The 21,487-nt window shown below is 45.9% G+C and overlaps 1 protein-coding gene across 50 annotated transcripts in view; it reads left to right on the top strand.

The window, feature by feature from the left end:
* LOC139232545 (heat shock protein DDB_G0288861-like) overlaps nt 1-21,487 on the top strand; it is a 990,854-nt gene that overhangs the window by 603,450 nt on the left and 365,917 nt on the right. For 46 of the 50 annotated variants that reach the window (XM_070862910.1, XM_070862948.1, XM_070862943.1 and 43 more), the window contains 5 exons: nt 6,474-6,503; nt 13,006-13,035; nt 15,215-15,244; nt 18,114-18,140; nt 19,019-19,054. In XM_070862910.1, the coding sequence (XP_070719011.1) occupies nt 6,474-6,503; nt 13,006-13,035; nt 15,215-15,244; nt 18,114-18,140; nt 19,019-19,054 (153 nt within the window). The remainder of the gene's footprint in view (nt 1-6,473; nt 6,504-13,005; nt 13,036-15,214; nt 15,245-18,113; nt 18,141-19,018; nt 19,055-21,487) is intronic. The other 4 variants (XM_070862927.1, XM_070862939.1, XM_070862954.1 and 1 more) reach the window with 2 other exon arrangements.

Genomic DNA, 21,487 nt, shown 5'->3' on the forward strand with positions numbered 1-21,487 from the left:
CATACTGCACAAATGTAGAACCTGCTGGTAAAATTACATCTCCCAGATCCCTCTTTAAGCATTGTGAGAATATAGTAGGGCTTTCGGTAAGTCCCTGCCGGAGTCTTGTCCACGTATATTGGCGTCCTTTATACGTGAAGGCAAACAGGAATTGAGACTCTGGGTGAATGGGTATTGAGAAAAATGCTGAACACCGATCAATCACTGTGTAATACGTTGAGGTTGCCGGAATACTGGCGAGTATAATTGCCGGGTTGGGTACCACCGGATAAGTTGGGAATACAGAATGATTCACGGCTCGTAGGTCTTGGACAAATCTCCATTTGTCACTATTGGGCTTCTGCACCGGAACGATCGGTGTGTTACATGGACATCTAGTTGGAATGATTATTCCCTGGGCCAGCAGAGACGTAATGACCGGCTCGATACTTGTTCTGCGGCTGGAGACAAGGGGTATTGGGGCTTCTTAGGGAGTGGGGCGGTTGGATTGATCGCTACCTTATATGGTTGTGCGGTGAGCATCTTTCCTACTTCATTAGCGTGTGTCGACCATAGTTGCTCTGGGACCTTAGCAAGAAGTTCTGCTGTGCTTTGTTGTAATGGGAAGCTAGTGACTGAAAGCATCCTTTCTTCTAAGACAACATCGAAATATATTTTCCCATTCAACTTAACAGAATAGTCCCCCTCCCTTTCATGTTGCCCCAAAGTTCCATTAAGTGTGTGCCATTCCTCTTGTACTGTGGATTCTTGCATTCTTTTAACCATTTGTCCTAAATCCTGGGGTTTATGTGTGCCTGCAACCGCAAGGGTGCAGTGTGGAATGCTCCCTTTAACCCTAAACAAGCTCTGACTGTGGGAGGATAATTCAACCCCTGCCGCTATCCCTTCAGGTCCGATAAAAATTTGTTCAATCATCAATTGATGTTTCTAGTGCAGGAATGGTTGATAAAAGATTTGTGCTGATCCCGTGTTGTCACAATACGTTGTGCAGTGTAATGTTTTGTGCCAATTTCCCAAGGTTTGAGATTTGAGGTAGGCTGTGATTAACCTTGTCACACACCAATATGAACCAACCTAATAGGATAGGGTTTTGCTTAGTGTGGGGTCCAAATTTTCCAGGCATACAATATGGGTGTTGTGGGTTGAAGTAGTGGATATGCGCCACATTTATCTATAGGGACTCGAACTTCCATACCGGTTGGAGAACAAAGGATCGTGGCACTCATTTTACATAATAGGTCATGTCCACACAGATTTACTGGAACTTCATTAGACAGTAGGAAGGAATGACTATCTTCGTAACCTTCTAATTGTACATTGATAGGGTCTGAGAAAAACATTTACTGTGCGTGTCCAGATAGTCCAATCACTGAGGTTTGGTTATTGGAAGTGGGAATTCCCTTCGTATTCTCCCTTGAAAGGACCGAATAGGTGGCGCCAGTATCCACCAGGAATGGGATATCCCTTCCTTGTATTCGTATTTTTAGTTCAGGTTCTCCTATGGCATTTAACGAAACGACGGGTAGCTGTTTGTTCGCAGCACTTGGGTTTGGGATTGGGCGTCATTGATCATTATACGGTACAATTTGGTCGTTGGCCGAATTGCTTTTGATTCGGTGGTCCAAATGGATTTTGAACAGAGAAATTAGTCTGAGGTCTAGCATGTATCTGGACTTGGGTCGCGTACGAGTTGGGTTCTAGAGGGGGAGGAGGTGGTCTATTACCTGCCTGTTGAGTCCAATCATAATTTGGTTGTGGCTGGTTTGATGGACAATTTCTAGCCCAGTGTCCAGATTGGCCACAAATATAACAGATGTCATATTGTTCCCGCCCTGCACCTCCTCTCCCTCTTCCCCTGAAATTTCCTCCTCTGCCTCGTCCTCTTCCTCTACCCTGGGGGGTGGGGGGGGTGCAGTAGGACGGTGTCACTGAGGCGGGTGTTATTGGAGCTGCTTGTTCCATAAATACGGTGACTTTGCTTTTAGATTCTCTATTTCGCTCTCGTATGTCCTTTAACATAGATACAACCTTGGATAACGATTCCTGTCGCCATCCAAGACAAACTAGTTTAAAGGGATCTCTGAGTTCGGGCCGTAGCCCGTTTACCACGGCGCTGATCATGGGAGATTCTACCTCCTCTATTTACATGCCTGAACATTGGTTCATGATCTCTCGCACTCTTTCTACATAATCCTCAACATCCTCCTCCTTTCTTTGTGTAGTTTCCATAATTTTGGACCAATTCGTTTTCCTTGGGAACACCTGTTGTAAGGCTTCCCAACATCTTTCCCAGAACTCCTCTCCTGGCTTCGTGCTGGGATCTGCATTGGGAGCCTCTCGATGAGTTTTAAAATTTGTGAATTTTATCTCAAGTTCGGCAAATTTAGTGTCCTTTAACCATGCTTTCAGTAAAATTTGACCATCTAATATACTGGATTCGTGGCACAAGATGATCACTTTTAACTGGTCTATGGCCTTTTCAATACTGGTTTTAGGGTCTGCCAATCCTTCCACAATTATTTTTAACTCACTTGGTGACCATGGTCGATAAATAGGAATCGGAGCCCCGTCAGGGAGTGGACTGGGGAAAAATCTTACTGGGAATGCGGATGATGATGGCTCCAGGGCACTGGGCCCTTGTCCACGGGTAAGACTTCGTGTGCTGCCTGCAGGGCCGTCAAGGTATTGATTTCCTTGTGACGGATCTACTTCTCCTGCAGCTGCACCTGCATTGTTGGGAGCGGGTATTACCCTGTTTCCCTATGCTCCGGCCCGAGGATCGTCTCCTCCTAATTGGCCTGGAGCGCCCGCCGGGGGGGCTGGTGGAACATATGGCGGTGGTCGATGGCTGTAGGGAGCCCAATCCTCGTCCCAGTCCTCATCCTCATCTTTTTCCCAACCCTTAGGGGCAGTTGGTGAGTGTGCCTTTGTCTCTTTAGCAACCATGACAGATGGATGTTTACTATGTCTAAGGCGATTCACCTGCTCTACTCGTTCATCCACCTGCTTTCTCCCTCTAGTACACTGCTTGCTAACCCTTAGGTTCTTTTCGTGTCGTTCCTCAGCTTCCCTTTTCCAATCTCCAAACGCCGACCAATTCACTTTCTTTTTACCTCTTCTACCTGGGCCTCTGTCTGTAAGGCTTTCTTCTAGACATGTTATTCTCTCTAAATTAAATGAACCATCGGGTGGAAATGGCCTGTTTTCACCCTTAGTCCACTTTACCCATTCTCTTAGGTGGTCAATTGAAGACTGACCACAATTCTGGAGCATGACATAGGCTGGTGTGCCTTTTGGTGGTGGTTTACTTGTTCCGGCACCCATTTTGGATGATTAAGATTTTCCACAGTTTCTGATCTCACAATCCTTTCGGCCAACCGAGTTCTCTACGCCCATTTCTCCTGGCCGTTACGTGGCCTGAAAAGGCTCTTAATTCGGGCTCAGTCTGGGTGTGTGAGAGATGTTGGCACGGACCAACCGTAGTTGATCAATCAGTCACTGTTTCTTCTCTCAATCAATCCTTGTTTTCCCGAATCACAATTTTCCCAAGTGACTCATCCCGTTTTTCTAATTGCAATGCCGCACGAAGGCATTGCACACAACAGTATAACAAGGACAACGAGGACAAACAATATTCATGCGAGTATACAAATCATAGCCTTAAACTCTATCTAAACAAATAATCAATTCTCAGCCTGCATTGTACGCCACTACAGACCGAGTCCTTAACTTATTCTAATAAACTTATCACCTTAAATCTTATCACATAAGAACCTTCTTCCTAATCTTATCACATAAGACCCTTCGATAGCGCTCTTTTTACCTTTTCCTACTGAAACCTTCCCCGGGCTGTTTCAAGATATTTCCAGAACCAGATCTCTTCTGCCTGCAAGATGAGAAAGAAATGATCACAAAAAATAACTTTAGCTTTTAAATGTCGAGTCTCGTAGATTGCAGTACCTCCCCTGTGGAAAACAGATTACATATGCGATTCAACGGTGAAGAAACCTCTTGTGAGCAAAAGGCTCACCTTGTTTTGGCCACTGAAGCCTTTCACTGGAGAGGCACTATGCCTGTATCCATTTTACTCACAGGGCAGAGAGTATGCATCTCGGTGGAACCTCCAAGAAGTAACTGTCGAAATCTCGACTCCTGATAAACAACTCAGACACCTTCAGCTCCGGCAGAAGTTTCTTTAATTTACTTGCAGCAAGGGGAAAGGTCTCACCCAGTCAAAGGCTACGTGGAGACCCCCTCCCCCCCCCCCGAAATGGTACAATTTCACGAGATATTTATACAGTAAAACCCAAGTTATAGCCTCTCCCTGTGTATTGGCTCTGTCTCGCAGTCAGTGATAACAGATAAAGAGTTAATTACTACATCCTTGTCCTGACATGGTTTCCAGATATTTCCTTTTGTCAGGGTTATTAGTTGGCCAGCCGGTCATTACTCGATGAGAGTGTGGTAATGAGATATTACCTGCATTGCATTGTGTCAGGATTGTCCAGTTTCCTGGTCAGTTATCTTTTTGCATCAAATGGATGAGGTCTCTACAAGAGATAATGGCTGGTGGTTTGAGTACTTTAAAAAGGGTGGGGTGGAGTGGAACTGGTGTCGTATAGACAATAGGAGAGCACCATGGGGGGTACTTGTCTCAGCAGGACTTGTCTCCTAGCTGTCTGGTGGCTATCAGCCATTTCAAGCCAGGTTTAGCTGTTTATGCAAACCGACTGCTTGTTGCAGAAATTTCTGGAAGGACCAGGACTCCATTTTGTTTTATATTAAAAGGGCACAAAAATACAGTGTGGTACAGCTTAGATAAAAATACATTTCCACACGCCCTTTTGCTCCCTTTGTCCAGTTAATTCCAAAAGCTTGTATCAAATTAATTTAATCAACTTTTTAGTTCATGGCCTCATTCTGTGCTTTCTGGGAAAACTGTGACCTTAAAAAACCCACCTGTTTTTTTTATGTTAAAATTCCCCCCAGGTGTCTGAGTATTTCCGAAAGTTAAATATATTTGGGAATGGAGCAAAGATTTGGGGTAGTAGGCGCTGTCCAGTGATTTGCAAACACTGCCCAACAAGGGGAGAAAATTGGTGAAAAATGGAAGAGAAAAGCTTTTGGCTGCCTGAGATGGTAACAAAGAAAGTAGGATACAGGAATAAAGGATGTGTGATTCTCCTCCCATTTAATGGGAATGCAGAATCCAAACCCTCTGGTAAGCCATGGTAACCCACTCTAATATTGGGATTTGGGGACTGGTAACAACGTCGCAAAATGTTGATAACACAGTAAAGATATTCGAAGGCTGATTCTTAACCACATACACTTTCTGGCGGAGCCAGTCTTTGAGGATATTTGTATCTTTATGCAGAGGGAATCTATAGAGGTTTTTTTCAAATTTTTTACCTCACATTGGTATTGTCCCTACAGAATGTTAAAATGCTCACCCGCGTTATAAATATGGAAACTGTTCTTGACACTTCATGCAAAAGAATTCATTTTAGGTGAAATGTTTTTGGACAGAAATGATAAGGTGTTATATAAATGCAATTCCCTTTCTTGCTCTTTCTAGTGTCAGCTGTGGCTCAGTGGGTAGCACATTCGCATCTGAGTCAGTGGTTGTGGTTTCAAGTCCCTCTCCAGGAACTTAAGCACATATATCTAGGCAGACACACCTAGTGCTGAGGGACGTGCCGTCTTTCGGATGAGACATTTAACCGAGGCCCTCTCAAGCGGACGTAAAAGATCCCCATGGCACTTCAAAGAAGAGCAGGAAAATTATCCCCGGTGTCCTGGCCAATATTTATCCCTCAATCAACATAACAGAAAAAAATCAGATTATTTGGACATTATCACATTGCAGTTTGTGTGAGCTTGCTGTGTGCAAATTGGCTGCTGTGTTTCCCACATTACAACAGTGACTACACTCCAAAAATACTTAATTGGCTGTAAAACGCTTTGAGATGTCCGGTGGTCGTGAAAGGCGCTATATAAATGCAAGTCTTTCTTCTTTTCTTGCAGCTCTCCATTTTAAAACCTGACTGACTGTGTCTTTGTCTCTATTTTATTAATCGCCTTGTGTTCACAACCTGAATAAGACCAGAATGTTCCCAATATCAGGCCCCCGATAGTTACAGGGAATTGAAGAGGTCACAGGGTAGGCTGAAAACAGCCGAAGATCTAGGCAGCGGTCTGGGGACATGGAGGTCCTGCCGAACTTAAAGACAGGACCTCAAACCTTTTTGGTTCCGTTTCCCTTCTGGCAGCCGGGGAAATGGACAACCTAACCAGCAGCTGGGAGGGAGTGCCAGCGGGTAGGAGGCCACAACCTGAGACTAAACCCAAGCTGTTGACAGAACTCACACATTTTGGTGTTTCTTGCTGATAAAACTCGAGTCCTCAACAAAATGTCAAAGTGCCACTATTTTTAGATTGTATTTCTAATGGTGCTTTTTTTGTATTCTTAGACGGTCGCGACAATCTTTAACTGAAGATCGGTCAGTATAGTTGAAATATTACAGTAACTCGATGAAAAGTTTTGTATAGAATGAGCCATTGTGTATTGAAGTAATAAAGTTAGTCAAAATCGAAATACACATTGAAAAATAATTAAAATGGATTATTTCTGCTAACCTAGTTTTTCCTTTGCCCCTAATCTTTCTTCTTTATTTGTCTTTTATTTATAGCCTGTAATTTACTGTGCGCAATATTAGTGCACAATTGCTAATGCTTTTGTGTGTTGCTTATTTACAACTTGTTAAATGCTCCTTTAAAATAGCAGATATCCATAGGAACATTGCACATAAAAGTTCACACATTCATTAAAATTTACCTTTAACCTGTCCAACTGAGTGTAACACGGCATTGGGAGAGAGACTCAACTCAGGATCTTGGAAAGGTCTCACTCCTGAGTCTTTGCAGAGTTCATCGTGCCAATTGCTTTTTGATCCACCTCCAACGAAATCTTGGCGAACTTATGAAAGCAACTTCCAGTAATGGTCAGAGCAGATAGCACCAGCAAGCATACCTCACCAGTCACTGAGTCAGCAATTATTTTTCAGGATTTTCAAGTGAGATGCTTACTGCGACATGGAGACCTGTCAACTGCTTTTGGTAGCACTGAATGTGATTCAGGGAATTAGGACTGGGCATTAGGATCCTCAAGCTTAGGACACCTCTGTTAGAATCCTACTGCAGAGTGACTACTTTGGGGGTGATTGCCATGGCCTTGGGGGACATGAGAAGACTCAAGTGTAGAAAATAAATGAGCTTTTACTCTTTAATATACTAGTGACACCTCACTACCCCTCCTCCGGGGCAGTACTGGTTAGTAGTGATGTTGATGATTCCAAATGAAGAAATAAGAAAAGATTACCTATCTCATTTGATTCTCTTTGTTCTTCAGTAGATGTTCTTTACACACTGCACTCCCTCCCAGGTATACCCTTGGGTCTAGCAGGAGGTATATACAACAGTTTTCTATTCCTTTTGCTACTTTGGATCAAAATGAACTGTTGCGTTGACAGAGGCAGTGGTCTTTTATACTGTGCAAGTGGAGGGATGAAAAATACAAAGGAGCTGAGAAAAATGTATTTTTAGGATCAAGTGGGAAACCCATGACAGAGTAGGTTTCCTGGGTTTTCCTTTTGTGTGTGTGCTTTTGGTGCAGAGAGTTCATGTTAACTGTTATATATGTAAACCTGTATATACCTTCTATAGCCACCAGAGGGCTCATCCCCTGGAGTCCCAAGGGATCTTCTATAGCCACTAGAGGGCTCATCCCCTGGAGTCCCAAGGGATCTCACAATCCTTTGGGAGCACAGGTACTTAAGGAGGCCTCACAGGCTGGAGAGACACTCTGGAGACCTGCAAGAAAAGACTAAGGTCACGCTTTACTTTGAGCTCACAGTATCCAGTCAGACTCTTTATTCATACATAACAACTGGTGTTGAGATACATATAATGAACCCAACGATGCAGAGAACAGTGGGTATCCTGGAGAAATTCTCGAATGGAGATGATTGGGAAGTGACTCGAACAATACTTCGTGGCCAATGAGCTGGAAGGAGAAGCAAACGCTGCCAAACGAAGGGCGATTCTCCTCACCGTCTGCGGAGCACCAACATATGGCCTCATGAAAAATCTGCTTGCTCCAGCGAAACCCACAGAGAAAGCATACGATGATTTGTGCACACTAATCCGGGAGCATCTGAACCCGAAGGAAAGCGTTCTGATGGCGAGGTACCGGTTCTACACCTACAAAAGGCCTGAAGGCCAGGAAGTGGCGAGTTATGTCACTGAGCTAAGACGTTTTGCAGGACATTGCGAATTTGAAGGACATTTGGAGCACATGCTCAGAGACTTCTTCGTACTTGGCATTGGTCATGAAGTGATACTTCGCAAACTTTTGACTGTAGAGACCCCAACCTTGAGTAAAGCCATAGCGATAGCCCAGGCGTTCATTGCCACCAGTGACAATACTAAGCAAATCTCTCAGCACACGAGTGCTGTTACAAGTACTGTAAACAAAGTGATGTTGTTTTCAAATCGCAACGTACAGGGCAGGCACCACATGCCTGCAGCTGCACGTCCGCAGATGTCTCAGAGTCCACCATCAAGGGTGATGAATGCAAGGCCTTTAACACCTTGTTGGCGCTGCGGGGGTGATCATCATTTCCATTCCTGCTGCTTCAAAGGGTACGTTTGCAAGGGCTGTGGAACAATGGGACACCTCCAACGTATGTGCAGGCGAGCTGCAAACCCTGCTAATCCTGCAAACCACCATGTTGCAGAGGAGGACAGATCCACGGCAGATCATGGCGAACCAGAGCCTCAGACGAGGAGGCAGAGGTATACAGGGTGCACACATTTACCACAAAGTGTCCACCGATAATGCTGAAGGTTGAATTAAATGCACTCCCGGTGACAATGGAGCTGGACACGGGCGTGAGCCAGTCCATTATGAGCAAAAAGACTTTTGATAAATTGTGGTGCAACAAGGCCTCAAAACCAGTCTTGACTCCCATTCGCACAAAATTGAGAATTTATACAAAGGAACTGATTTCCATAATCGACAGTGCTACTGTAAAGGTCTCCTACGATGGAGCGGTGCACAAGCTACCATTCTGGGTGGTACCGGGCGATGGTCCCACACTGCTTGGCAGGAGCTGGCTGGGAAAGATATGCTGGAACTGGGATGACATCCGAGCGCTTTCGTCCACTGACAACACTTCTTGTGCCCAGGTCTTAAACAAGTTCTCTTCGCTGTTCGAACCAGCCATCAGGAAGTTCCAAGGAGCAAAAGTGCAGATCCACCTAATTCTGGGGGTGCAACCCATCCATCACAAGGCGAGAGCAGTACCATACATGATGAGAGAAAGGGCAGAGATCGAGCTGGACCAGCTGCAACGAGAGGGCATCATCTCGCCGATCGAATTCAACGAGTGGGCCAGTCCGATTGTTCCAGTCCTCAAGGGAGACGGCACCGTCAGAATCTGTGGTGATTACAGAGTAACTATCAATCGTTTCCCCCTGCAGGATCAATACCCACTACCAAAGGCTGACGACCTTTTTGCAACGCTGGCGGGATGAAAGACGTTCACGAAGCTGGACTTGACCTTGGCCTACATGACGCAGGAGCTGGAGGAATCATCGAAGGGCCTCACCTGCATCAACACGAATAAAGGTCTCTTCATTTACAACAGATGCCCGTTTGGGATTCGATCAGCCGCGGCAATATTCCAGAGAGACATGGAAAGCTTACTGGAGTCAGTCCCACGCACAGTGGTCTTCCAGGACGACATCTTGGTTACTAGTCGGGACACAATCGAGCATCTACAGAACCTGGAGGAGGTTCTTAGTCGACTCAACGGCATGGGGCTCAGGTTAAAACGCTCAAAGTGCATTTTCCTGACACCTGAATTGGAGTTCCTGGGGAGAAGAATCGCGGCGGACGGCATCAGGCCCACCGATTCGAAGATGGAGGCAATCGAGAACGCACCGAGGCCACCGAACATGACGGAGCTGCGGTCGTTTCTGGGACTCTTGAACTACTTTGGTAACTTCTTACCGGGTCTCAGCACACTGTTAGAACCACTGCATGTCTTACTGCATAAAGGAGACGAATGGGTATGGGGCAAAAGCCAAGAAAATGCCTTTGTAAAAACTAGAAAATTGTTATGCTCAAACAGATTGCTTGTGTTGTATGATCCATGTAAGCGTTTGGTACTAGCATGTGATGCTTCATCGTACGGCGTCGGGTGTGTATTCCAACAAGCTAATGAATCTGGGAAATTGCAACGGGTTGGCTATGCATCCAGAAGTCTGTCTCAAGGCTGAGAGAGTCTACAGCATGATTGAAAAAGAAGTGTTAGCGTGTGTTTATGGGGTAAAGAAAATGCATCAATATCTGTTTGGGTTCAAATTTGAATTGGAAACTGACCATAAGCCACTGATATCCCTTTTTTCCGAGAGTAAGGGGATAAATACGAATGCATCGGCCCGCATTCAGAGATGGGCGCTCACGTTGTCCGCATACAACTACGCCATCCGCCACAGGCCAGGCACAGAAAACTGTGCTGATGCTCTCAGTAGGCTGCCATTGCCCACCATGGGGGTGGAAATGGCACAGCCCGCAGATTTAGTCATGGTTGTGGAAGCATTCGAGAGTGAGCAATCACCCGTCACAGACTGACAGGTTAGAACCTGGACGAGCCAGGACCCCTTACAGTCCCTAGTAAAAAATTGTATGCTTCACGGCAGCTGGTCCAGTGTCCCATTGGAAATGCAGGAAGAGATAAAGCCGTACCAGCGGCGCAAAGATGAAATGTCTGTACAGGCAGACAGCCTTCTTTGGGGTAATCGGGTAGTGGTCCCCAAGAAGGGCAGAGACACTTTTATCAGTGACCTCCACAGTACTCACCCAAGCATTGTAATGATGAAAGCGATAGCCAGATCCCACGTATGGTGGCCCGGTATTGATGCGGACTTCAGAGTCTTGCATGCACAAATGTAACACATGCTTGCAGTTAAGCAATGCACCCAGGGAGGCGCCACTAAGTTTATGGTCTTGGCCCTCCAAACCGTGGTCCAGGGTCCATGTCGACAATGCAGGCCCATTTTTGGGTAAAATGTTCCTTGTGTTTGTTGATGCGTACTCCAAATGGATTGAATATGAGATAATATCGGCAAGCACGTCCACTGCCACCACAGAAAGCCTGCGGGCCATGTTTGCCACGCACGGACTGCCTGATGTCTTTGTGAGCGACAATGGGCCATGCTTCACTAGTGCCAAGTCCAAAGAGTTCATGACCCGCAATGGGATCAAACGTGTCACATCTGCCCCGTTCAAACCAGCATCCAATGGTCAGGCAGAGAGAGCAGTGCAAACTATCAAGCACGAGGCTTGAAGAGGGTAACTGAAGGCTCACTGCAGACTCGCCTATCCCGAGTCCTGCTTAGCTACTGCACGAGACCCCATTCGCTCACTGGGATTCCACCTGCTGAACTGCTCATGAAATGGGCACTTAAGACAAGGCTCTCGTTAGTTCACCCTGATTTACATGAACAGATAGAGAGCAGGCGGCTTCAACAAAGTACATATCATGATAGTGCAACTGTGTCATGCGAAATTGAAATCAATGATCCTGTATTTGTGTTGAACTATGGACAAGGTCTCAAGTGGCTTCCCGGCACGATTGTAGCCAAAGAGGGGAGCAGGGTGTTTCGGGTCAAACTTTCAAATAGATTCATTCACCGGAAACACTTGGACCAAATCAAACTCAGATTCATGGACTATCCAGAGCAACCCACTTTGGACCCTACCTTTTTTGACCCCCCCAACATACACACCAGTGGCAACCGACACCGTGGTTGACCACGAAGCAGAACCCATCACCCGCAGCAGCCCAGCAGGACTCACCACACCAGGCAGCCCAGCAAGGCCAACTGCACAGCAGCCCAGCGAGGGCCCAACATACAATTCACCAAAACCAGCATTTTCACCGAGACGATCAACCAGGGAAAGAAAGTCCCCAGATCGACTCACCTTGTAAATAGTTACACTGTTGACTTTGTGGGGGGGAGTGTTGTTATATATGTAAACCTACATATACCTTGTATAGCCACCAGAGGGCTCATCCCCTGCTGTCCCAAAGGATCCCACAATCCCTTGGGAGCACAGGTACTTAAGGAGACCTCATAGGCACTCTGAAGACCGGCAATAAAAACTAATGTCACACTTTACTTTAAGCTCACAGTATTCAGTCAGACTCTTTATTATACATAACATTAACCCTGGATGTTTCAATGCTTATTTATCTGTAACCAGAGCAAGAGTCACTATTTTGAACTTGTTGGTGCCAAAATTGTCCCTTTGCTTAAGACCTGTTACCGCCGCAAATCGGCGGCCATGCTGCGGAGTGGAGTGGCCGCCGACTTTTAGTGGAATGGCCGCTGCTAGCCCAATTGCCCTCCCGATTTTTCCCAGCGATGTCCCGATCCCCCCTTACTGCTCCACTGCTGACGATCCATCTTAAGCGCATCATCACTGTACGCACCGTCGATCTAACGCACCCAACGGCGCAATTCCCCTCGGAAAATCTTCGGCCCGCCTGGCGGTGCCAAAACCTGTTTTTTCTCCTTTAAGTGAAGAGGAGAGCCGAGGTGACATCATCATGTCGGTGACTCCACTCCACCCCCAACTTCCGCCCCTCAGCTGCAGTCTTTGTCCCTCAGGTGTAGTCATGCCCCCATCAAGACCGATGAAAAGCTGAATGTCGCTCAAGAGACGACCTGAACCGCAACTTCGGTAAAAACCATCTAAACCCCGTTTCGGGAGGGGGCAATTTCTACCCCATTATGTTGTAGATTTTTTTCTTTCTGTTTTATTGGTCTCTATAGTTTAAATTATATTTTGACTGTTATAAAGTAAAAGGATTAAAAACTGATGCGAGAAATCCCAGCATCACAGGAAATGATTTGTTGTTTTGATTTCTTCAGGGTGTTTCCGAGCTCTCCAAGTCTAGTGCAGTGAGTACAACACACACAGTTTGCTCTGTTATTATAGTACCTTTCATGAGGCAAACTATTTATTAATTCCAGTACATTAAAGAAATCAGTAACCCACTTTCTGACCCCAATCAAAGGCTGGAATTTTCTGGAGGAATGTGTGTTGGGTGTTGGCATTGGGGGTGCTCCAATGTGATCGCCAAATCTGGGAGGCCGGATTTCCCGCAGCCCTTCCGATTTTAGCGCACAGAGCAGACAGTGAGAGCCGGGCTGGGCAGTGCATCGATGAGGAGATGGGGGCGGGGGTGGAGGCGAGAGAGGGCCGGGGACTGGGCAATGGATCAGAGGGTGTGGGAGAGTAGACAGGGGGCCTGGCAATGGTTTTGGGGGGATTGGAGGCCGAGCAGTGGATCGGTGCCGCGAGGGGCCAGGGGGGGGAGGGGTAGAGGATCAGCAGCGGGAGAAACAATTGATGGGGTGGGTGGTCAGCCAGCAATTGGGGATAGGGCATTGCCATTAAAAGGATCAGTGGGAGATCAGTCACAGTTGCGGGGCCGAGAGAGCATCGGGGATACAGACGGGGAAAGCATTGGCGGGGAGGTCAGGCAGACAAGTAGGGTATGGGGGTCAGCAGGAGAGAGATTATCGGGGCCAGCCACCGGTGACTGGTCCTCAGCATCATCATTGGGGGGAATGCCTAGGGGTGCAGGAAAGGTCTGGGCAGGCGGAGGCCTGGGAGGGTAATCCCCGGACCTCTCTTCCCCCTGACCCACCCCCAATCTCCAATCGCAGGGGGTAGGTTAGATAGTGTCCCTGGATCCAGGGGGTAAGTTACTTTCTGGATCCAGCAGTCCACATCTTGCTTTAATAGCCGGGCTTCACAAATCTTTGAAACCCTTCATGCAGTTGAAAACAAAATGGAGGTTCAAAAGAGGCTGCCAGCATCGTTATAATATTAAATTGATATTTTGCCCCCTTCAGAGCGGGTTAGCTGCCAGCAGCCCCGCCCCCCCCCCCCTCCCGTCCCCCGCCGTCCCACTTCCGTTAAAACCCGAAATTGGCGGGATCTGGTCGGAAATCCCATTTTGAACAATAAAATTACCCACACGTTCCAAACCCACCTGTTTTTTTTGGTTAAAATTCCCCCCAAGTGTCTGAGTCATTCCCAAAGTCAAATATATTTGGGAACGGAGCAGAGGTTTGGGATAGTAGGCAGTGTCCAATGCTTTTTAACCACAGCCCAACAAGGGGAGAAAATTGGTGGAAAATGGAAAGGAAAAGTTATTGGCTGTCTGAGATAGTAACAAAGAACGTAGGATACAGCAATAAAGGATATGTGGCTCTCCTCCCATTTAATGGCAATACAGAATTCATATCTTCTGCTAAGCCATGGTAATCCACTCTAATATTAGGATTTGGGCACTGGTAGGTTCGGTGCGAAATGTTGATAACATAGTAATGATATTCGAAGGCTGATTCCATTCAGATACACTTTCTGGTGGAGCCAGTCTTTGGGGATATTTGTCTCTTTATGCAGTGGGATTCTAGAGTTTTTTTTTTCAAATTTTGGACCTCACATTGTTATTGTCCATACAGAATGTTTAAATGCTCACCCCCTTTATAAATTTGAAAACTGTTATTGACACTTCATGCATAGCAGTCACTCAATTGAAAGGAATTCATTTTAGTGAAATGTTTTTGGACAGAAATGATAAGGTGTTTTATAAATGCAAGTCCCTTTCTTACTCTTGCAGCTCTGTGTTTTAAAAACTGAATGACTGTGTCTCTGTCTCTCTTTTTAATCACCTTGTGTTCACAACCTGAATAAGATCAGAGTGTTCCAAACATCAGGCCCCCAATATTTAGGGGTGGTGAAGAGGTCACGGGGTAAGCCGAAAACAGCTGAGAACTGAGCAGGGATCTGGGGACATGGAATCCTGTCGAACTTAACGACAGGACCTCATAAACATTTTTGGTTCATTTCCGTTCTGGCAACCAGTCAAATGGGCAGCCTAGCCAGCGGCTGGGAGGGAATGTCAGTGGCAGGAGGCCACGACCAGAGAATAAACACAAGCTGTTGTTGATAGAAATCACACTTTTTGGCGTTTCTTACTGATAAAATTCAAGTGCTCAACAAAATGTAAAAATGGCAATATTTTTACATTGTGTTTCTAATGGTTCTTTTGTCTTGTATTCTTAGAATGTCGAGAGCACCTTTAACTCAAGATCGGTCAGTACAAAAAATTCACTGCTGAAATATTACAGTAATTGATGAAACGTTTTGTTCAGAATGAGCCATTGTAAATTGAAGTAATAAAGTTAGTCAAAATCTAAATCGGCAATGAAAAACTAATAAAAATGTATTATTTCTGCTAACCTAGTTTTTCCTTTCCCCCTAATCTTTCTTCTTCTCCATTTGTCCTTTATTTATAGCCTGTAATTTACTGTGTGCAATATTCGTGCACAATTGCTAGTGCTTTTGTGTGATGCTTATTTATAATGTGTTAAATTCTCCTATAAAACAGCAAAGAAATTCCATAGGAACATTGCACATGAATGTCCTCACATTAATTAAAGTTTACCTTTAACCTGTCCAACTGAGTGTAACCCTGCATTGAGGGAGTGACACTACTCAGGATCTTAGAAAGGTCCCATTCGTTAATCTTTGCAGAGTTCATCGTGCCTCTTAATGAGTTAACGAGTTCTGACGAAGGATCGTCGACCCGAAACGTTAAATCTGCTTTTCTCCACAGATGCTGCCTGACCCGCTGAGATTTTCAGCTTTTTCTGTTTTTATCTCAGATTCCTGCATCCGCAATATTTTTCTTTTGTGTCTTTTTTTTCTTAGAAGGTCAAGAGCATGTTTAGCTCAAGATCGGTCAGTACAAAAAACTCAGTGCTCCAATATTACAGTAACTTGATGAAAAGTTTTGTCACTCAATTCAAAGTAATTAATTTTACGTGAAGTAGGATCATAGAAGCACAGAAGGCAGCCATTCGGCCGTTGAGCCCGTGCAGGCTCTCTGCAAGAGCTCATCCTAATCCCCCACCCTCTCTCAGTAGCCCTGCAAATCTTTTTACTTATCTAATTCCCTTTTGAATGCCACAATTGAATCTGCCTCCATCACCCTCTCAGGCAATAGCTACAGTGCTAGACGTTAATAACACAATAAAAATATTTGAGGAATGGTCCTATCCAGATACACTTTCTTGCAGAGCCAGCCTTTGGGGATATTTCTATCTTTATGTATAGAGAATTTATAGCGTTTTTTCAGATTTTGTACCTCACTTTGGTATTGTCCATACAGAATGTTTAAATGCTCACCCGTTTTATAAATTTCAAAACTGTTCTTGGCACTTCATGCATAGCAGCCACTCAATTCAAAGTAATTCATGTTATGTGAAGTGGCATACTTGGACACCTCGATATGCGCCGCCATAAAAAAGTGTGTGTGGCTTGTTGGGGACATGTTCCCCATATTTAACTCTTTGACCCTACCTCCATCGAACACTTTCCTGCCCGTCATGGGGATTGGAGTTAATTTCGAGGTGAGTTTGAGATGTTAATCGATTACCAATTCAGGCAATATGATTTGCTTATTTGTTACAACCTATGGTGAACCAATATCAAAGCTTTGGGCATTAGCATTTTAACCACCTCAGTGGCCTTTTTTCCTCAACTTGTGTGAAGATACTTTGCTTTAAAAATCGAACATTTAAAAGTAACTCTCTTTTTCACAAAAACTTTTTGGTTGTAAAATCCCAAAACATGACAAATAGAAGCTGTCATCATGGAGACTGAATCAGAACAAGAGAAATTAGATTCTGGCCAGAATTTTATTTGGGGAGGTCAGTTGGGGATGGTGGGGGCGGGCTCCGAGGCGGGAGGGAAACCCGGGAGACCAGATTTTACTGGCAGGGCCTTATTTGATTCGACGCCTCGGATTCCCACCTGCAGCCAGCCAGATTAAGAGGCTGGCTGGCTGCAGGTGGGTAGGCCTCAGTTGCGAGGGGTCGGTCCGGGGGAGGGATTGGTGGGAGGGGGGTCAGGATCAGCGGGAGGGGGTTCGGCGATCGGGAGCGGGGGGGTCAGCAATCGGGAGAAGAGTCGTAATTGCTGGATGGGGGGTCCAGCAATCGGGAAGGGGGTCGTTGATCAGGAGGGGTGGGTTGGCAATCGGGTGGAGGAGAGTCGACCCTCTTGGGCGTGAGGTCAATCTACGTGGGACAGGGGTTTCGGCGATCGGGGGTTCAGCGATCGGTGGGAGGGGTTCGGGATCGGCAATCAGGAGAGGGGTCGGCAATCGGAAGGGTAGTTGGGGATTCGGGAGGTCGGGAATCGACAGGCAAGCGGGGATCGTGGGGAGTGGGGGGAATCGGGGATCGCGGGGCTGGATTCAGCCAGGGATTGCGGAGGGTGGAGGATCAGCAAGGGGGACCAGAGGATTGGGGCTGACCATCATCATTGTTGAGGTGGGGAGGCCTGGAGGTGGTGGGGAAGGGTGGGGGAGATCTGGGAACGCAAACGGAGGCCTCATGGGGGGGGGGGGTGGGGGTCGTCTCCAATAGCGAGGTGTGGGTTAACTAGGAACCCTGGATTCAGGAGGTAGGTATAAAGCCACTTACCTCCTGGATTCAGCAGTCCCCCGCCTCTGTTTAATGCTGGGTTTCACGAATTGTGTGAAACCCGTACCAAGGCAGTTAAATTCAAAATGATGGGGAAAATAGAGATTTCTAGTCTCATTACAATATTTAAATTGATGTAACGCCCCCTGGCAGCGGGTTGGCTGCCCATCCCCCCACCACACCTGGATGTGGGATTCACATTTTTAACAATTTAACTGTCCCCATGCTCTAAAACCAGCTATTTTTTGATGGGAAAATTCCAGCCAGATCTGTTTCTGACGTAATAAAAATCATAAAGGTCCTCCAAAATCAGAAGTGACTGCTTTGCTCCCATATAGTTTTGAATAAAAAGTAGACACTTATGACACTCAGACAAAGGGAGTGAATAACTCAACCCTGATAAGATTTGAATCTTCATCATGATATGCAAATGCCGTAAAGTGAGAATTTCTAATAATATCTCTTGTTATTAGGAGATCGATGGAGCACAATTATATTTTGTAAGTACAATCCACACATATTGCTGAATTATTGTAGTAACTTTCTGCAACACCATCCATTGAAAAAGTGGGAACACCTGCTTATTATTTGTTCATGGCCACATTAGCTGAGAAATCAGCAGTCCACAATTCCATCCCAGTGAAACTGTTTCTAACAATAGGGCAATTTTTTTCACTCCTGGTATTGAAGCTATTGTACTTCAGTGTCTGTCCTGGAATAATCATTATTGGTGTAATTTTCCTGAAGCAAGTTCCCATCTTGTTTGTCACATCTCATATGTTCATTGATAATGAAGAGCCCAGACTGGCAAGTGCTTTAAGCCCCTAAGTAATTGATTTAAAAAAAATTTTAAACCTGCAGATCAGTCCCCTAGGGTCGTGACAGAAGGAGCCTCAGCAGCATGGACAGGCAGATACTGGAGATGGGCATGCAGTGGCATTTGCAATTGTCTGGCCAACGCAAATGAGGTGCTGCCGGGCTGATTCTGCAAACTCCAACAGGGTCAGTACAGATCCCAGCATAACTGCCGGGATCACGACCCAAGGAATTACGGAGTCAGTCACTCTACTGTATCTTAATAACAAAGTTGTTGACAGGGATTAGCAGTAAAGTATAATTGAACATCGATGTTAATATGTTCATGAATGTAAAAGGGATACACAAAAGGAATAAACTTCTGTTTACTGATGCAACAAAAATTATAAAGTTTCCAATGTCATAAGCAGGAGAGTAAAATTAAAGATAGGGCCGTCTGGGGCCCAACTAAAGAAAGTGGCGAACTCGCCAACTTTTTAATATTTCCCAGTTCTGGCCCTCTGCACCATAGAGAAATTATATAAAGAGAATATATCTGATAATGCTTTTATTTTATTTTTAGAGAGTCAAGGTCACCTTTACCTGATGAGTACAACATGTAAGTACAGTGAACACATTTCACTGAAGTGTGGAGCTCACACTTACAGCCCAGGCAAACTTTTCGTAACAACAGTCTTGTCATTCCTTGTGCTGAAATCACTGGAATTCTTGCATTTATATAGCATTTCACAGAGGCATAATCAAAAAATGGATGCCAAGTCAATCAAGGAGATATTCGATGAGATAACCAGAAGCTTGGTTAAAGAGGTGGATTTTAAGGGGGTAATGGAACACTGTCCAATATATGGCACTGGAGATTCAATTTTTCCCAGCTGAGACTTACCTTGATCATAATGGGCTCTGAATTAGTCTGTTATGAGACTGATTTAATCAATGAGTAATGCTCACTTGGCAATGTTGACCATCAGATGAATGTTGATCTTGATATTACACCCATTTTTCATTTTGCCAAATTTTCCAGCCCAAGGTGGATGGTCTATTCCTCCCTTTGTTGGCGCACGCATGCAAATAGGATGGACGGCATTAGGCATCTGAATTCCATCAATTCTGCCCCCATTACACAGAATTGACATTGATGTAACTTATACTCAGATAAACAAGACATAGCACGGTAATGAGGAGACTCACTCGAGACATTATCCATGCCTACTCCCTGGAAACTTGTGCACATTTTCAACATCCAACCATGGTCAGAGATACTGTTGAACAGCACGTGTCTCCCAATGGAGGTTCCTCTTTTTGTAATCTTGATGGAGGAGGAGAATAAAGGAGCAAAGGAGATTGAGGAAGCATCAAAGAAGTATGAGCCCAAACACTATGACTGCCATCCACTTCCCCCACAAGTATATTGATCCCACAGATCTTATAAGGAACTGAATGAGATGCTCTGCTTTTTGGTGACTTCACTTCACTAACAATGCCCAGGATGAGGCACATTCTGCAACCCCGTGCATCTTCTACGATGTAACCAAGAACTTATATAACATTAGCCAGGGAGCTGATATCATGAGCCAAAGGTGGGCAGCGGAAACGTTACAAGGACACCCTTAAAGTCTCCCTGATAAAGTGCGACATCCCCACTGACACCTGGGAGTCCCTGGCCAAAGACCGCCCTAAGTGGAGGAAGTGCATCCGGGAGGGCACTGAGCTCCTCGAGTCTCATCGCTGAGAACATGCAGAAATCAAGCGCAGGCAGCGGAAGGAGCATGCGGAAAACCAGACTCCCTACCCACCCTTTCCCTCGACGACTATCTGTCCCACCTGTGACAAAGACTGTGGTTCCCATGTTGGACTGTACAGCCACCTAAAAACTCATACTAAGGGTGGAAGCAAGTCTTCCTCGATTCCGAGGGACTGCTTATGATGATGATGACTATCTTCAGGAGAGCTGGGGAATTCATCCATTTTGGAATGACTCACAAGCAGTCGGAAAACCAGGCTATTCAATTATATGGTGTTGCTATTCCCCAGAGTTGAGAGGACAGTAGATTGCCCCCATGATTCAAAGAGATTCTGGGGCCGAAACTGCCCTGTTGTGCACCTCCAGCGGGGGGGGGCGCTTCCAGAGGGGTGCTACCAGTCCCTGCAAAATTGTGCCTGAGTTAGCGGAGACGCTAACAAGGTAGTGGTGCGCCCCGCTAGTAGCACCTCGGGCAACCGACGATGATGTCTTTGCCGTGCACGGTGACTGCTCGGTGGAAATTGGCCAGCGCCCCGCGAGGTTGCCGCGAGCGGTATCAGCGCCAGCCTCATGGGTCACGAACCGGCTGACATCCGTAAGCCGGGCGGTAGTTAAAGGGGAGGTGCGCTGCGCCCCTCGCCGCTATTTTCTCGTTTTTATCCGGATGCTCTGTGGTGTGGACGCCACAGAGGTCCTGCAGAGTGCACAATGGCCCTCCCCTTTAATGGAAAGGGAGGGGCGTTGAAACGTGTCAGCATTACGTGGAGAGGCCGCATAGCGCTGCCGGTTCCACCCAAGTAGCGCCTCCGAACCCGCCCCAACAGGAAGTGGAGCACGCGACTTCCTGTGTGGGGCGATTACCCCAATTTCACAGCCGTGGTGGGACCTAAAGATTCTAATCTAACAAGAACATATTGGGGTGAAAATTGTGGTACGAGGCTTCGTTCATACGAACGCCTCCGACCCGAAAAAATCTACAAAAGTGCCTGGTGGTCCTGGAGGAACGTAGAGATCCCGGTCAGAGGCCTAGATTCTCTGCGCAGTGCATGGGGAGATGCCTTTCAGGTACGTACGTACAAGCTGGAATCACGTGGGCCTGGACCACCAATCACTATGCAGTATTCACATTGATAAAAATGGGAGCTCTGTTTGTACAGACTCACATTACTATCAATGAGAAAACCCCCTAAAACACCGAAACATCGCACAATAAGTAAATAAAACACCTCACATATTTAAAATTAATTGAAATTAAATGTAATTAAATGATTTAGAAAAAAATATATATTT

The sequence above is a fragment of the Pristiophorus japonicus genome, chromosome 20, assembly GCF_044704955.1.
Source record: "Pristiophorus japonicus isolate sPriJap1 chromosome 20, sPriJap1.hap1, whole genome shotgun sequence".
Taxonomy (NCBI): domain Eukaryota; kingdom Metazoa; phylum Chordata; class Chondrichthyes; family Pristiophoridae; genus Pristiophorus; species Pristiophorus japonicus.